General features: G+C 40.1%; 1 protein-coding gene across 1 annotated transcript; it reads right to left on the reverse strand.

Annotated features, from left to right (window-relative positions):
• Positions 1–8,590: 8,590 nt before the first annotated feature.
• Positions 8,591–9,605, reverse strand: LOC138868660 (uncharacterized). The gene is made up of 2 exons (XM_070146225.1): positions 9,124–9,605; positions 8,591–9,020 (listed from the first exon to the last, which is right to left on the reverse strand). Exons 1-2 carry the CDS (start codon positions 9,603–9,605, stop codon positions 8,591–8,593), a joined length of 912 nt encoding a protein of 303 aa, XP_070002326.1.
• Positions 9,606–17,821: the final 8,216 nt, after the last annotated feature.

Here is a 17,821-nt window from a genome sequence, read left to right on the forward strand (position 1 = left end):
ATATTTGCAATCAATGAGGTAATACCAGTATCGGTGTTGTCATCAACAAATGGATCAGAATCGAAGGGAAAATAAGAAGTCAAATAGCAACCACAGTCACCGGCCTCAGCCCAATCGTAGGAACAGGAAACTTTCGAGGATGATGATTATATGATACCTCGAACCTTCGTAATCCCCGATGATTCCGATGCAACAAAGTCAACGGTCGAAGATCTGGAATAAATTATACTGATCGAGCATCTACCCGATCGAAAGGTATACTTGGGCACGGGGTTAACTCCCGAGCTCAGGAAAAAGCCCAATCAATTCCTTTTAAATAACATGGATTGTTTTGCTTCGTCCCACCTAGATATGATAGGGATCCCACCGGAGGTCACTACGCATCGACTAAACTTGGACCCGAAGTTTCGCCCGGTGAAACAAAATAGAAGACCTTAGTCCGAGGTAAAACATGCATTCATTAAGGATGAGGTAACGAAACTACTCAATATAGGATCCATTAGGGAGGTAAAATATCCTGAATGGTTAGCAAAGGTAGTTGTAGTCCCTAAAAAGGGAAACAAAATTTGAATATGCATAGACTATAAGGATTTAATCACGGCATCCCCTAAAGATTCCTTTCCTTTTCCAAATATCGATCGCGTGATCGATGCCACGGCCGACCACGAGATCCTTATTTTTATCGATGCCTACTCCAGGTACAATCAAATACAGATGAACTCAGAAGATCAGGAAAGACTTCGTTCATCACTAAGTACGACACCTATTGCTATAATGTAATGCCGTTTGGACTAAAAAATATTGTTGCTACTTATCAATGCCTAGTAAATCAAATCTTCGAAGAACAGATAGGTAAATCAATGGAGGTTTATATTGATGATATGCTAGTTAAGTCCTTGCGAGCAGAGGACCATTTGAAACATTTGTAGAAGACCTTCGACATAATAAGAAAGTATAATATGAAGCTTAACCTGGAGAAATGTGCATTCGAGGTCGGCTCGGGCAAGTTCCTCGGCTTTATGGTATCGAATCGGGGGATCAAAATCAACTCCGATAAAATCAAGGCAATCAAAGACATCACAGTTGTTGACAATGTCAAGGCTGCACAAAGGTTAACAGGATGCAAAGCCGCCCTGGGTTGATTTATTTTGAGGTCCTAAGATAGGAGCCACCGGTTCTTCTCACTACTTAAGAAAAAGAGCAATTTCGCATGGACCCCGAAATGTCAACAGGCTTTGGAGGAACTCAAATGAATACCTGTCAGGTCCACCATTGCTTCACACACCAAAGGCGGACGAGCAACTTTACTTGTACTTAGCGGTCTCGGAGATAGCAGTAAGTGGGGTCTTAGTTCGAGAAGAGCAAGGTATACAATTTCCTGTCTATTATGTTAGTCGGACCTTAGGTGAAGTCGAGACCTGGTAATCGGCTCCAACCCTATACCACTATATAATGGCAAGGAGTGGTCGATGCAGCTTTTACCCAAAGGGCCGGGATCGATTTCCACAGGGAGTTAATATTGGTTGGGAATTGGGATTCTATCTAATCTAGCTATATGTGTTGCTTTTAATTGCATTTCTAACCATGTTTGGATTTGTTACTATTGTAGTTTTAATGCTACTGATTGCTGAAAATAAAGTAAGTACAATATTTTTGTAAAGTTTTCTCAAGTAATAAAAAGCACTAGGGAAGTGACTTACACCTAGGCGAGTATCTAATGGGATCTAAAAGTTTGGACAAGCTTGTTATATTTGGGGTCATGATATAACCTTTACACAAAATTATTCACTCTATACCTCTCAGTAGTTTGAGTGACTTTGCCCTAATTGGCTTTCTCAAGTCCAATTGGGTGTTCAAGCAATACAAGTAAAATTGGCTCAAGTCGGGTATTACTATCTCTAGGTTTAACCCTTTAATTGGGGCTATCAATCTCTTGAATTCACCCCAACTCCTTGTTAGCCTAATTTTCCTAGATGTAGTCCCTCTTTCTCAAGAAGAGTCTAAGTCATAATGGCATGAATCAATGTTTTCAACCACCAATTCTACAATTAAAGCATGAATCAAGCAAAATATCACTAATTCATAAACAATTAAGCCCTAAAATAGAAGACCCATTAAATACTCACACTAGGGTTGTATCACAATCCTAGCTAATAGGTTTAGCTACTCATAATAAAGATAGAAATCAAAAATGAAGATGGAATATAAGCCATAAAAGTTGATTACAAGAATAAAATCTAAGAATAATAGCTAAAGCTACTCTAAAATTACTCAAATTGGTAAAATACGGATGTCCACGAGCTCCTCAATACAAAAGATGACCTAAAAGTGTGAACAAGATCTATTTATACACAGCTAAAATTATTGGACAAAAATATCCCTACGGAGGTTCCGCTGACAACACAATACTGAGCGTCTCAGCGCTTGAACTTTCGCGGCCGCGCGAAAGCAATTGTGGACCGCCTTTCTTCCATTTTGCACTAGGACTGGGCTTGATTTCGCTGGGAGCTTAAAAGAGACCACCTCAGCGTTGTCCTCAACCACGGTCGCGTAAAATGTTCGCGGAACGCGCTCTTCATTTGAGCTCAAATTTCTAGGCCTTTGAATCTCTATTGCTCCCTTAGTGGAATTTGCACCGTGGCCATGTCGAGTATTCTGTTGCTGTATTATTTCACCGCGGTCAATGGTATTTGTTTGCATCCAAAACACCTTATCTAAACTTCAATTCTACTGTGAGCGTAATTACGGCTGCCTCAACGATGGACCTTCAGTGGCCGCCCTTTTCCTTCGCTGTCAGCACTTTTATCTCAGCTTTGAACTTGTGCAGATTTAACTCATTTATGAGTTGGTTATGACTTTCTTGCTTCATTTTGACCAAACCTTGCAAACAAGTACAGTAAGTTAGTTTTCGGGAATACTTTGACACATTTTGATCCAAAACCTAAGCAAAAGAGAGCATAAGATAGGCTAGAATCCGTAGTTATCAACTCCCCCCAAACTTAAGCTTTTGCTTGTCCTCAAGCAAACAAAGTTATTCCCGCCTCCACAAGGTAAAAGAAAGAAGAATTTCAGTTGTTCTATGGTGACTTTAGCAAGCATCAATTGGGACTAACAATTACCCTCAACACAAATGTATTATCAACAACACCCAACCTTTTTAGCACCATGGGTCTAGTGCGACACAAGAGCATTAAGAGTTGACTTAACTCATCAAGGAAGCTCGCTCTACTACGTAGGTCGTTGTGGAACCCAAACTCTTTCTCCTCTACTCTCCATAAGCAAATCTCACTTTAGATTATAGCAATCAGAATAAGGATTGTGGAAAAATACACTCATCTCTCTCAAAGGAAGGTCACAAATCCTGCTCTAAGTACCATAAGCTTGCCCCTTATGTGAATCACCACTAATATAAGCTCATTCAACCCAAAATCATATAGGGCTTTTGTGGGAATCTAATGAAGGCTTTTGGTTCAAGGTAGGATATATTGGTCTATGAAGGTTTCATCTTTCCTTAAACACTTTATTTTCTCAATTTGGCTCATACTTTCTTGACTCTTTGAGTCATTTTCTTATTTTTTAGGGGACTAGAGAGACACATTGTCACTCTTTCTTGTTCATGACAATCATTTTTCTCCTTTCTAATTATTTCAAGCCTTTCATCATTATTTTTATTGAATCTCTTCATTTTTCTATATTGTTCACTTTCTTGCTTTTTCTTTTTGCCTTCCCTTTTCTTTATTTTGTACCTTTTATCACTTTTGCATTCCTCGTCTCTCCCCCGTAACCTATGCTTTTACCAATTGTGTTAAGGAAAGATCGGGTGCCAAGAGAGGGTCATTTTAGAACGGATAAAGACTTGTATCATGGTTATTAATAGAACAAGGGCTTGGACTCAACGGGGTTGACTGGGATATCATATTTGGTCGGCTATGGATGCTTTCAAGTTCCAATTTGGATCAAAGAGAGCCTATAATAACTTCTTAAGTCGAGCTTCACTTAGAATTTTGCCTAGACAAACATTCAGAGCAAGTTCTAGACTTATTGGCACGGGACTTGGACTTGCAAATCAATACCTTACCTCACAAGTTATTGGATTGCTAAAGAGAATAGAGTCGAGGGCCCACAACAACCTTAGCTAAGATTTAGCAACACAAATGGTCCCGAAAAACCACTCGATGATTATTTGGTCAACACAAGAGTCTAAAGGTCAAAACTAGCACCATTCTTTTCAAATCAACTTGTTTCTAACCATAAGGTCAAAGGTAAATGTGTTAGTCCCAAGTGAAGCTTTGCCTAAGACACTTTCATTCTTTACTACTATTTACATAAAACCATAAAGAAAACGGACACAAACCCTTAAGAAGGTTGTCATGCCATCCGTCATCGGGAAGAGCCACCCAGTTCCCACAAATTCCCCCTTTGGAAAGAAATGTGGCATTAAGAAAACCAAAGGCTTATTGATCACGAAAACTTGTAAAAGTAAGAAGCCAAAAATTGAAAAAGAAACTACTAAATGAAAATAAGAAGCTATGCTATTAAGAAAAATTGCAAAAGAAGTTATAAAGTACTCCCCCCGTTACAGTTTATGTAAACCTATTTCCTTTTTCGTCCATTCCAAAAAGAATGACCCCTTTCTAAATTTAGAAATAATTTTTCTTAAACTTCCTATTCTATCCTTAATAAGAAGCTTTTATAACCACACAAATACTCTGGACCCCTTTTTGACTTGTTTAGAACCACATATTTCAAAAGTCTTCATTTTTTCTTAAACTCCATACCCAGTCAAATATGTTCACATAAATTGGAACGGAGGGAGTAAAATACAGAAAGTAAATTGAATATGTACAATAGGGGGATTGAGACGAATATACATAAAAGGGGAATGAATATATACATAGAAAGGTAACTTTATATGCATACCAAAATTGAAAAATAACAAAAAGTGAGAAATAAATGATAAAGTTATATACATACCAAAAGTGAAAAGTAACGATAAAGAAAAATAAGTATCATAATTACATTCCAGCCACCAAATCAAAATAGGACCACCCCCCCCCCCCAAATAGAAACTAGCATTGTCCTTAATGCTAAAAGCAAAAATAAGATCAAAGAGAGGTTAGTCAGTAAAGAAAACTCCCTATGGTTCCTCTGTCTACATGGGGTCACTAGCTGGGTCATGTGGCTGGACTGGGTCACCTCCCTCGGGGTCCTCCAGCTCAATCTCTAAATCATTAGTCTGGGGGATCACCCCTTTCCTCATAGGCTCTCTATCTTCCTCCTACTCTGGTACCTGTGCTGCCTGAGCTGCTGGAACTGGGTCCTCCAATAGTAGTTCAAATGGAATGTCTTCAGCTGATCTAATCTTTTCCACCTCCTTCCTCAGCAGCTTGACTGACTCCTTTGAGGCCCAAGTCTTCTTCATTTTCTTTGTTTGTTTGCTCAGGTCCGTGATAGCTTTTCCTTGTACCTCCAAAGCATCCATGATGAGATTCTGGTTGTCCAGGAGCTTCTTCTGGTGGTCTAGAAGCTCCTTTAGAGATTCCTCCACTGAAGTGGGCACCTAAGGCTGAGCTGGAACTGACTAAGCTACCATTGTGCTGGATATGACAGACAACTTAGATGTAGCTGCCTGCATCCAATTATTGATGCTGGAAAGAGTCTAGTTAACCCTCAAGGCAGTGAGAGGGTATGCTGATAACAAAGGCACCGAAGAAGGCATAGAAGTAGATGGTCCATAGGGAGGATGTTGCATGGAAGTGGAAGGCTTGGAACCATTGGCCACCACCCCAGGCTCTTCAGACTGGCCAGTGGAAGTGGAGGCTTTGCCTTTGGACTTGGGATTGTCTGAACCCCGAAGGTTGTACTAGGAGAATGGTCTCTTCGATTTCACCTTGGTGTCAAAGTCCCTTCCTTCGACTTCCTAATCCTCTAAGTACATAGTGAGGAAGTTCGGGAAAGGGTACGAGCTCTCATTCTTGTTAACCACTCTAGTGATCACCTTGGACATAATATTCCCGACGTTAATCGGATACCCCGCCATGATGGCCCCCACAATAATAGCCCGAGAGACCGACATATCACTGTCATGTGTAGTGGGTCTAACCGGCTGCACACAAATGTTTCCCAACCCTTTGCTTCGAAGCTCAAAGTGTTCTTGTAGATTAGGACACCAGGTGTCAGCCAAGCTGGAGTAGTCCCCGGGAGAGCAATCACTAATGCCAGCCACGGGCAGGCTAACTCATCCATAGCCACCTTCTCCAGATACAAGGACTCATCCACGTCTTTGAGCCCGGCATAATCGTTCAAGGTTTTGCCATCAAATTTGATTTTCTTGTTCCAGACTTTGGTAAAAAAATGTGCCCTTTTTTATGTGGGCGGCATTAGCGTAAAACTCCTAGACCAAATGTTCATTGGCATCTAGTAAGTTGCTGGTGAAGAACTGCCAACCCACTCTCTCATTGAATTTCCTATTGATATTTGGATTGTGAGGTAGCAAATCCCACTTAATGAAAACCCTCTCATGTGTAAGTGACCTCTGAGGCCACCACTCTCGAAACTTGTGGTAGGTTTTTTCACACAAATCTTTCTTGTCATACCACCGAGTTCCTTGTTCTCTCCAACCCTCCTGTCTAGGTGTCCCCACCACTCCCATTGTCATGGATCTCAGCATCTACATTAATAGGGTCCTGTCTAGGTGGAGAAGCTGGAGGAGAGGCTGATGCTGAAGACTCACTACTTTCCTCTGAGCCATCTGACGACTCAAAAGAAGCAGGGGAAGCTGGGGGTGTAGGCTCGTCTCTCAACTGAAATCTCCCTTGGAAGTCTGTAGGAATGTGTGTTGGCACTGAGTCTCCTTCCGAAACTTTCTGGGAAGGGATATATTCACTACCCCCAGAATGGGATGCGGGTCTGTCCGTAGCTTTGATTGTTTTCCACAATTTCCCTATTAATTTCTGGATCGCTAATGGTAATTTGGTCATTTCTTGTCCTTCTCTTCCCTTGCCTCGGGAAGATTCAACCCTCCATTTTTATGTATCATTGGCACCGCTAGATCGGACCATTGTTTGCAGACAAAATCAGAGAAGGATCATTAGTATTGTTGTTAAAAGAATCATCAAAGAAAAATAGATGAAAACTTGATAGTGTTTCACAAGCAAAGGTCTGCTGACAGCGGAAAAAGGAGAGCGGTTGCAGAATGGGTAACGCTGACAACAAAAAAAGGGCCGCGTCCACGAAAGACTGGGTATTAGACTACCCACTCTCTGAATTTGAGGTACCGCTGAGAGCGAAATTTTGGGCGCGGCCACAAAAACTGCACTGCTGTCCGCGGAAAAACAGACACGACCGTGGACCCAATTTGGTACTTCTTTGGCAGCGGAATTCGCATCGTGGCCGAGGAAAACCAATCATTTTTTACTCAGGACTTCACATGAACGCTGACCGCGAAATTACAGCAACGGTCGCGGAATTCAAAAATTAAACGGGCAACCTAGAATTTCACTTTTTCTTGTCATTAACAGGTATCATGAACACCACTAACCCTAATAGGCATCAACTAATTAACGACCAATTAACCGTAACTAATTTAGCATCAACCAATTAACAACTAATTAACCCTAGCTATAAAGAAATAGTAAACTAAAGATGAAAGAAAAGAAAGGAATAAAATTAACACAAGAAATCGAGCATACCAGTTGTGAGATGTATAGTTAAAGATTGACTCCTGAGTAATTGAGATTGAAATAAACAATATGAAGATGAACACTACTTTTAGGTTCAGTGAAAAGAAAGGGTGCAAAAAGAGTAAAAGGTCTAATGACCTATTTATACTAAAAGTACAAGGACCCACAAACTTTACCTGGTGCGGCCACTGAATTCCACTGCAGTCTACGCTTTATCTTTTAGAAGGGCTGTTAACATGGAGGAACTGCTGTGAGCAGAAAAGTGGGCGCGGCCGCGAAACAAGTTCCGCTGACCGCAGAAATGCCACCTCGGACGCGGTTCAAACTTCAGAGAGTTCACATTTTGGATTTTTCAAGTCCGTGCACCCTACCAAATTATGCCCCCGCAAAAAAGCTTCCGCTGACCGCGAAATTTTGAGCGCGGTCAGCGGTCCAATTGCATACTTAGCCACTTTTTTAGTATTGTCCAGCACTACATAAATATTTCCTACACAAGTCTCACAACCAGTTAGTCCAAAACAAATCCTACACTAAGAAGAAAATAAAAACAAAGAAAATGAGAAAGAAGAAAATGAAAAACGCATGGGTTGCCTCCCAATAAGCGTCTGATTTAACGTCGCGGCATGACGCATGTTACCATCATCATTTGAAATTGATCAAGGCCACCACGTGGCTGTCAGCAAATTTTCCCATGTAGTGTTTGACTCGGTGCTCATTAACTCTGAAAACTTCACCATTTTTATTCTTCAAATCAAGAGCACCAAATGGAGTTACATGTACCACTTCAAAAGGGCAACTCCATTTTGACTTGTGCTTTCCCGGAAACAGTCGTAACCGGGAGTTGAATAATAGAACCAAGTCACCCTCCTTGAATTCCTTGCTCTGAGCATATTTGTCATGTAAGTACTTCATCTTGTCCTTATACAAGGAGTGCTGGAATAGGCATGACACCGGAACTCATCTAGTTCATTAAGTTGCTCTACCTGGAGATTTGCTGCAACATCCCACTCAAGATTTAAACTCTTTAGCGCCCACATGGCCTTGCACTCTAACTCAACCGAAAGATGGCAAGCCTTCCTAAATACCAACCGGTACGAAGACATACCAATTGGAGTCTTATAAGCAATCTTGTAAGACCACAAAGCATCATCTAGTTTCCTTGACCAGTCAGTCTTATTTACAGTGACAGTCTTTGACAATATGCTCTTTATCTCCCTGTTCGAGACCTCAACTTGTCCACTAGCATGAGGATGATAAGGGGTTGATACCTTGTGTTTGACAGCATACTTTGCAAGCATAGTGTCAAATTCCTTACTGCAAAAATGAGAACCTCCATCACTGATGATTGCCCGAGGAGTGTCAAACCATGTGAAGATATTTTTCTGGAGAAATGCCACCACACTCTGGGCTTCATTGTTGGGAAGCCATGGCCTCAACCCACTTGGAAACATAATCAACGACCACCAGAATATAAGTGTTTCCACACGAACTCACAAAAGTCCCCATGAAGTCTATGCCCCACACGTCAAAAATGTCAACCTCAAGAATAGTGGTGAGAGGCATTTCATCCTTCTTGGAAATTCCACCAGCTCTCTGACACTCGTCAAATTTCTTTACAAGCTCACTAGCATCTTTATATAGAGTAGGCCAATAAAAACCACAGCTAAGAACATTTGAAGCAGTTCTCGCCCCACCATGATGATCACCGTAGGGCGAGGAATGGCAAGCATCAAGAATAATCATTTGCTCCTCTTTCGGAACACAACTCCGGATCACACCATCATTAAAAATATTGAATAGACAAGGCTCGTCCCAGTAATAATACAAGCTTTCCCATTTAAGCTTCTTCCTTTGGTTAGAAGAGAGCTCACTCGAAACAATGCCGGTCACAAGAAAATTGGCCACATTGGCGAACCAAGGCATACTATTCAAAGAAACTAAGAGGGGTTGTTCATTCGGGGATGCATCATTAATTTCAAGACCATATTTGGGTCTCCCCTCCTCCTCCAAGCGGGACAAGTGGTCCGCACTTGATTTTTACTTCCTTTCTGATCAACAATCTCTAGGTCATATTCTTGAAGCAACAAAACCCATTTCATCAATCTAGCTTTAGAGTCCTTTTGGTAATCAAGTGACGAAGTGCTACATGATCAGTGTGAACAATCACCTTGGCACCCATGAGATAAGGCCTAAACTTCTCCATTGCAAACACAATTGCTAGCAACTCTTTCTCTGTCACCGTATAATTAACCTGGGCATCATTCATAGTTTTGGTTGCATAGTACACCAGATGAAACATCTTGTTCACCCTTTGCCCCAAAACCGCTCCTACCACAACGTCACTAGCATCACACATGAGCTCAAAGGGCAAGCTCCAATTGGGTGCGGTGATGATGGGAGTGGTAGTCAATCAATACTTGAGAAGCTCAAAAGTCACTCTATTGATACCCAATTTTTTCTTATATATTTTTAATATGCATAAATATTTTCAAAATAGCATATATATGCATATATAAGCATGCACAAGGTTTTTATAAGTTTTCTATAATTATAAAGATTTTAAATTGATTTATTTCCTCCCCTTTTACTCATAAAATCCCCGATAATTACCCCTCAAATTATTATTGTGGTAATTTAGTCATCTAAATTCTATGTTTATCCCAAAATATTGTTAAAATATTTTTAATGCATTTTTATAATTACATTTTTAAAGCTAATTTGCATATAATTGTAATATTAGCCTTATTAATGTATAATTACGTTTTATATGCATAAAATTGATCTTCTATATTTTTAAATGTTAAATATATATTTTAAATCATTTTAGAATACAAAATTATTTTTCTAGGAATTATCTATTATTTATTATAAATTATATGGGGATAAATTGGCTATTTAAAATCTAGCTAGATTGCATTTCAATTTTAGCCTCAATTTTAACCCAACCCCAGCCCAATTTCGGATTAAATAACCCGACCCATGCCCTAATTACCCCTACCTGACCCAAAACCTATCAAATCCTAGCTGTTGATCTAAAATATCAACGACCCTCGTTCGTTCTTGCCTTTTTAATTCCAAACGACCCCCAACCCTAACCATTTTTCCAAATCCGCCGCCCTAAGATCATCTCTTCTCTCAGTAACTCTCAACCAAACCCTAGCCCTTCAACCGCCAACCTCTCCTCTCTGGTCATCTCCGGTGACCTCTCATTATCTCCTAAGCCTCCAATGGATTCTCTCATGCCATGCCTGCCTTCTCTAAGGTCTTCAAGGGCCTAGGGCCATGCCGACTTGCATCTAGTGTTAGTCACTTGTCTGTTCTTGGCTACTCCGGTGTGATTTCGAGCAAAATCATGTTGTATCTGTTACGATCCATGGGATTCTAGACAAGTTGTTTCATCTCTCTATTGATTTCTTCTGAAACCCTAATTTCTTCCTATATCTCTTAGATCTGTACAGATCTAAGATGATTTGAGTTTGTTTCTTTAATATTTTACACTGTACTTGGAACTCTTTTGCAAGAATCGTTGATTTCAAGTGTTTTTTACATTCTTCTAAAAATTAGGGTTTCGGAGCTTCTTTTAAAATTTTGTTTAACTGATTCTTTGTGTTTAAACTTCTACTTCTTGCATATTTTTGACCGATTCTATGATTTTACTACCTCTTTAACTCGTCTATGTTGAAAGCCCTAATTTTCTAGGTTTCTTCGTTTGGTTCTGTGTATTAGCATGACTGATCGTTTCTTGTTTGAGTTTCTATGACTATCTTGCCTCGATTATGTTCCTACTGAGTTTTTAGCCTAACTCATATCACTTCTATGTGCTTGTGTCCATCTTGACTATTCAAGACTTGCTTCTTTCTATCAGTGTTGTTTAACCTTCGTGTTTGCTATGTCTGGTTGTTCTTATCTTACCCTATTATATGCTAAACACTAAATCATGACTTTCTCTTTGAATGATTGTGGATTCCCTATTTTCATGGTTTGATTGGAAGACCTTCCTTTAAACCTTCGATTCCTACTCTTTCTATTCAGATTGATTGATTTTCTTACCTTGTCTGCATTATTATTTTATTCCTACTTATTACCTCCTTAATTAGAGTTTTCTAAACTTAGCCCTAATTGTTTACCCTATACTTACTGAATTTGAAATCTTTCCTTATTGGTCATATATTGATTTCTTTCCTTATTTGTTACTTGTTCTTACCGTTTGAACTGATTCCCTTAACTTATGGGAATACTATACTGATTTTGCTCTATTTGGTTCTGAGTCCCATAATTACTGTACTATTATGATTCTTTCCTTATTGTACCTAGTTTCGAACTACTATAGATACCTACTTTCTCATTGACACAAACACGAACACATTGATTCAAAAAACTTGCTCTTTCATACTAAAAGCTTTCTGCTCTCTTTTGTGTTACTTACTACTGTATAAAGTCAGCCGGTTGCAAGCCAAGGCTAACTACTGGTTTCTCTTTCACTTTGTGCTTACTATCCCCTTACTGGTATGTTCCAATTTTCATTCAAGTCCCAAAACAATATGTTTCTCCTATTACTTCAATTTTTCATGTTTCTAATATGCTTCTATCTATGGTTTTGTTGTTCAACCTGCAATTAACATGTATATTTCACTGCCTTCTTTGTTGCATGCTATATACCCCTTAGGATCCCCCTTCTAATATGACCCAGTGTGACTATGTTTCTTTGATCCCTGGCATGCACCTTCCTGTATGAAGTAATTGGCTATCCTAAGCCTATTGATTCTATATTAACTCTATAGTTCATGCTATACTTTAAAAGCCTTGACCCTTTTTAAGGCTCCTCTGATTCTGTACCTATGTGCATTTGTGCTTACTATGTGCCATATGCTTACCCAAAATCCCCATTACCCCAAAGTGGATGTGTGCACCTATTTGACTCCATGTATTGAAGTGCTGATGAACCTCTTTCTGGTTCTGTATTTGATTTGACTTATTGTTAGCACCTTACCTTTTTAAACTATCTTATTTAGTAACTCCCTATGTGTTTTCTTACAAAACTATTTCAAGCAAATCTCTTTTTAACACTGTTTTCCCACTAAAACATTTCAAACTATGTAAGCACTCTCACTCTACTCCTAAGTCACTAGGTTATGCCCCCTCCAGTGTGTGTACTGCCTTAGGATCCTCTTGAGAACCCTCTAAACTCTGGCACAATGAGGCTTGCCCTTCCACTGTACTTACTCATTTGGTTACAAAGTCTGGGTGTGAGCACTGTCCGGGATCCTAGATATCCTTAGGGAACTCTGACGCACCTAGACAATGATATTGTCTATGAAATTGGCATTTGAGGCTATTGGAGGTCTTGAGAAACCACTTGGGCCTGCTTCAGGCTCCCTATAGTGTAGCTTCTTCTTTTCTTTTTATCTATTTATGTAATTCATTCATTTGATTTGTAATAATTTGTAAATGAATATTGGGGTAACTAGTGAAAAAGGGTGGGTAGTTACATATTTGTGGGGTAATATGGGTAGAAACCATGCCTATAGGATGTTATATTTGCTATGTTTGCCTTACCATGTTAGAAATCATGCTTATATGTTTCAAGTGGTTCCAATAATAGAAATCATATTTATAGGTCTTAAAATCAACTTCACAAGTAGATGTCATGCCTATAAGATATGATCCAGTTCAACTTCTGTTATGACGGGTATTTACATGTGTTTTCATTTGTTATCATGCGTACAAGTTTCTAACATCAGCTCTTAAACAATTAGATGTCATGCCTATAGGAAACAACATCAGAAGCTCCACCTAGATCTAAAATCAGTTTTGTTTAAATAAGTCAATCCAGTTCTTGAGTAGTTTGCTTCGATGTTGGTCTAATTAACGGTTTGTTTTCCTGAAATGAATTATCTCAAATACTTCTTTAATTCACTATTAGAAAGTATGCCTATAGAGACTCAAGAGTCATTTTTAAAATCTGCCCACTGTTTTACTATGTCAAGCGTAATTATCATGCTCTTAGGACGCCACTATTCAGTTTGTAGGCAAGCCTATAGGACGTTTTCAAATCCTGCAGCTCTGAAACTGTTTCTGCTACTTAATGTTGTTCTAATTTTAACAAACTTAAAATCAGTAAGCAAATGGATAGGGCCATCACTTTTGAGTTAATAAAACAAAAATTGCATATCTCATGTGTTCTGATATTCGCCTAGACATCATGTCTAAGGATAGTGTTTAACAATATTTCCCTTATTTTTGTTTGAGTCGTGCTATTTACATGCATTATCTGTGGAGGTGAACTTGAGCCTCTAGTTACTTCTTTTCTGCCTTATGTGCTAAGGTCCTATTTGTTCTTGCTTGTCGCCTTAGAATTTTCTCCTTTTAAGCACCTTAGGGGTCATCTAGAACTGCCCAGATTTAGAGGTCCTAAAATACCTCCAGGGCCACAAGGAAGGGACGGGTAGTGCACGCATAGGCATCATCAAGTTTACTAGCATGCTTTAGGCTATAACCACGGGGTGGGAAGGGTAGATATGGGATATGATGACTACGCGCTAATATCACGTGTAGCCCCTCATTGATGAGTGTTTACCTGACATTGTGTGGGGTGATCCTGTAGGCTAACCAACTAAGGACCCCTCCTTTCCCAAATCCTTTCTATTTAAAACTTTGTTTTATATACAACTTGTTCAAAATCTTTGTCATATTGTTTGAGTTATACAACGTCCAACGGGCTTTACTTGCAAATTATTTGATTCAACTATTTATTTGTTAATGGACTAATTTGTAAAGCCGGGACCCACCATTGTGGACCGAGATGGGTGCCTAACACCTTCCCCTCAAGGTTATTTCGAGCCCTTACCCTAATCTCTGGTAATGCAAACTAGTCTAAGAGTTAATCGCTCTAGGTGCCCTAACGCACCATAATCCGTTAGGTGGCGACTCTTCAAATACCCAATTCCCAAAAGGAAATGAGTTATTACCCCCATGAATGTTGAAACTCAGACTTTCTCAGCGGAGGAAAAAAGGGGGCGTGACACTCATCATTAAACACAAACTTTGCATCCATTTCCAACAATTTGCACAAGGTATTCACCACTTTGGAAAATCTTTGATGAACCTTCAGTAGAACTTTGTATGCCCAAGAAAGCTCCTCACTCCTTTGACGGAAGTAGGAGGAAGAAGTTTTGAAATCACTTCAATCTTCACTTTGTCTACTTCGATACCGTTCTTTGAGATCTTATGGCCGAGGACAATGCCCTCCTCGACCATAAAGTGGCACTTTTCCCCATTAAGCACTAGATTTGTCTCCTCACATCGGGTCAATACTTTGTCAAGATTACCCAAATATTCTTCAAAAGAGTCACCCACAACACTGAAATCATCCATGAACACTTCCAAGAAGTCCTCCACCATGTCAGTAAATATAGCCATCATACACCGCTGAAAGGTAGCCGGTGCATTACACAAACCAAATGACATCCGGGAAAATGCAAAGGTGCCATACAGACATGTGAAGGTGGTTTTCTCCTGGTCCTTTAGTGCAATCATAATCTAGTTGTAGCCTGAGTACCCATCCAAAAAGCAATAGTAGGAACGTCCAGTAAGTCTATCCAACATTTGGTCAAGAAAGGGCAATGGAAAATGATCTTTGCGGGTCACTTTGTTCAGCTTCCGGTAGTCCATGCATACCCTCCATCCGGTGACAGTCCTAGTGGGAATTAACTCATTTTGCTTATTTGTGACCATAGTCATTACCCCCTTTTTCGGCACACATTGTACCAGTGAAGTCCATGAACTATCCGAGATGGGATACACAACCCCTGCATCTAGCCACTTGATAACTTCCTTCTTGACGACCTCTTGCATAGCCTTGTTCGACCTCCTTTGATGTTCCACGGAGGGTTTGGCATCATCCTCAAGTATAATCTTATGCATGCAAAAGGCAGGGTTTATCCCCCAAATATCAGCTAGAGTCCATCCAATTGCCCTTTTCCTTCTTTGAAGAACCTCAAGGGTGGCATCTACCTGCACGTTAGTAAGGCGCGAAGAAAGAATAACAGGTAAAGTTGAATAAGGTCCCAAGAATTCATACCTCAGGTGTGGAGGCAAAGGCTTCAAATCCAATACGGGAGGTTCCTCGATTGAGGGCTTTGTTGGTAGAGCCTTTCTGTTCTCAAGATCCAAGGAAAGTTTACGAGGCTCATAGGAGTAAGAACCCATTCCTTGCAAGGCATTGACATACTCTACCAAGCCTTCATCCTCGGTCACATCAACAATACCGCTTCCAAAAGATCCTCCATATTGATCATGGAACTCGTTTTAACAACTATCACCTTCTTCACCAGATCCATAAAGAACAAACCTCAGTACTATTTGGATGCCTCTTTGATTTGCACACATGGAAGATAACTTTTTCGTCACCCACTAGGAAGGTGAGCTCCCCTGCTTCCACATCAACCAATGCCTTCACCGTTGCTAGGAAAGGCCTTCCCAAAATTATCGGCACCTCATAGTCAACTTTGCAGTCGAGAATCACAAAATTAGCAGGCAAAATAAACTTGTCAATCCAGACAAGAACATCATCAATAATACCAAGCGGCCTCTTCATTGTTCTATCAGCCATTTGCAATCTCATTGAAGTAGCTCTCAGTTGATCAATACCCAAAGTTTTGAATACGGAGTAAGGTATAAAATTTGTACTTGCTCTCAAATCACATAAGGCCTTTGCAAAATCCGCACTCCCAATGGTACATGGAATGGTAAATGCGTCGGGATCTCCAAGCTTTGGAGCCATCGAGTGCACAATGGTATCACTTGATGAGTCATTCTGATGGTCTCACACTCCATAGATCTCTTTTTAGTTACCATGTCTTTCATAAACTTGGCATATAGGGATTTGCTCAAGAGATTCTACCAAGGGCACATTGATCGATAAATTGTTCATCATCTCAATAAACCTCTTGAACTGATTTTCATTCTTCTGCTTTGTAAGTCTTTGAGGGTAAGGTGGAGGAGGCCTTGGCAAAGGAGCCTAGGCTTTAGGCATTACTATTTCCGGTATGTCTATTATGTGTTCCCTAGATGGATTCACATCATTTTGAGTCTCCTCCTCATTGTCATGAATATCAATTCTTACCTCACCATTCACATTCTCTACATCCACTTGCTCAACAACTATAAGATCATCTTCATTTTGCACTTCGACATCATCACTCACAACTTCCTTTTGATTGGAGGTACTTTCTTCACCACCTCTACCGCTCCTAGTGGTCATTGCCATTGCATGCCTGATATTGTTTCCAATCTTCGGATTTACTACCGTGTCACTAGGTAGTGCCCCCTTAGGGCGAGTGTTTAAAGCTTGTAAAATCTGACCAAGTTGGACCTCTAGATTGTGGATAGAAGTATTATGGGACGCCAATTGGGCATTGGAGTCGGGGTTCTTCTTCATAATTTGCTCAAACATTGACTCAATCTGCCCCATCTCATTATTGTACGAACTAGGACCTTGGGACAGAAATGAAGGCAAGTTGTTTGGTTGTTGAAACATTGGAGGCCTTTGAAAACCCGGCCCCTAATTACCTTGATTACCGTTATTCCAACCCCCTTGGTTGTTGTTGCCACCCCAATTGCTATTGTTACCCCAATTCTGGTTGTTGTTCCCTCAATTATTGGAGTTGTTGTTATTATTATTCCAATTTTTTTGTCCTTGGTTTCCCCAATTCTGATCATACAAAACCTCTTCACTTTGCTCACAATACCCATCATCATGGTTGTAACCACTACTACCTTGCTCATAATGATCTTGATTGCCTTGAATTTGTTGCCCATGTTGTCTCCTCTTGTTTACCAATAGATTAACACCTTCCAGTGCATTTACTTGCTTTGGTCCTTGAATCTACTAAAGTTGTGCTTTGGCTAACTGGTTCATGATTGTTGTCAACTCAGTTATGGCTTGTCGGTGGTCTTGAAGTTCCTTGTGAAGATTTATGACATGAGGGTCCCACCGCAGAACATTCGCCCCACTCTGCCAGGCTGAGGAAGTGTGAGCCATCTCATCAAGAATCTCACAGGCCTCAACGTAAGGTAGCTTCATAAAATTACCCCCTGCTAGCTGGTTTACCATACATTGATTGGTTGTGTTTATACCC

This window comes from Nicotiana sylvestris, chromosome 5, assembly GCF_000393655.2.
Source record: "Nicotiana sylvestris chromosome 5, ASM39365v2, whole genome shotgun sequence".
Taxonomy (NCBI): Eukaryota; Viridiplantae; Streptophyta; class Magnoliopsida; order Solanales; family Solanaceae; genus Nicotiana; species Nicotiana sylvestris.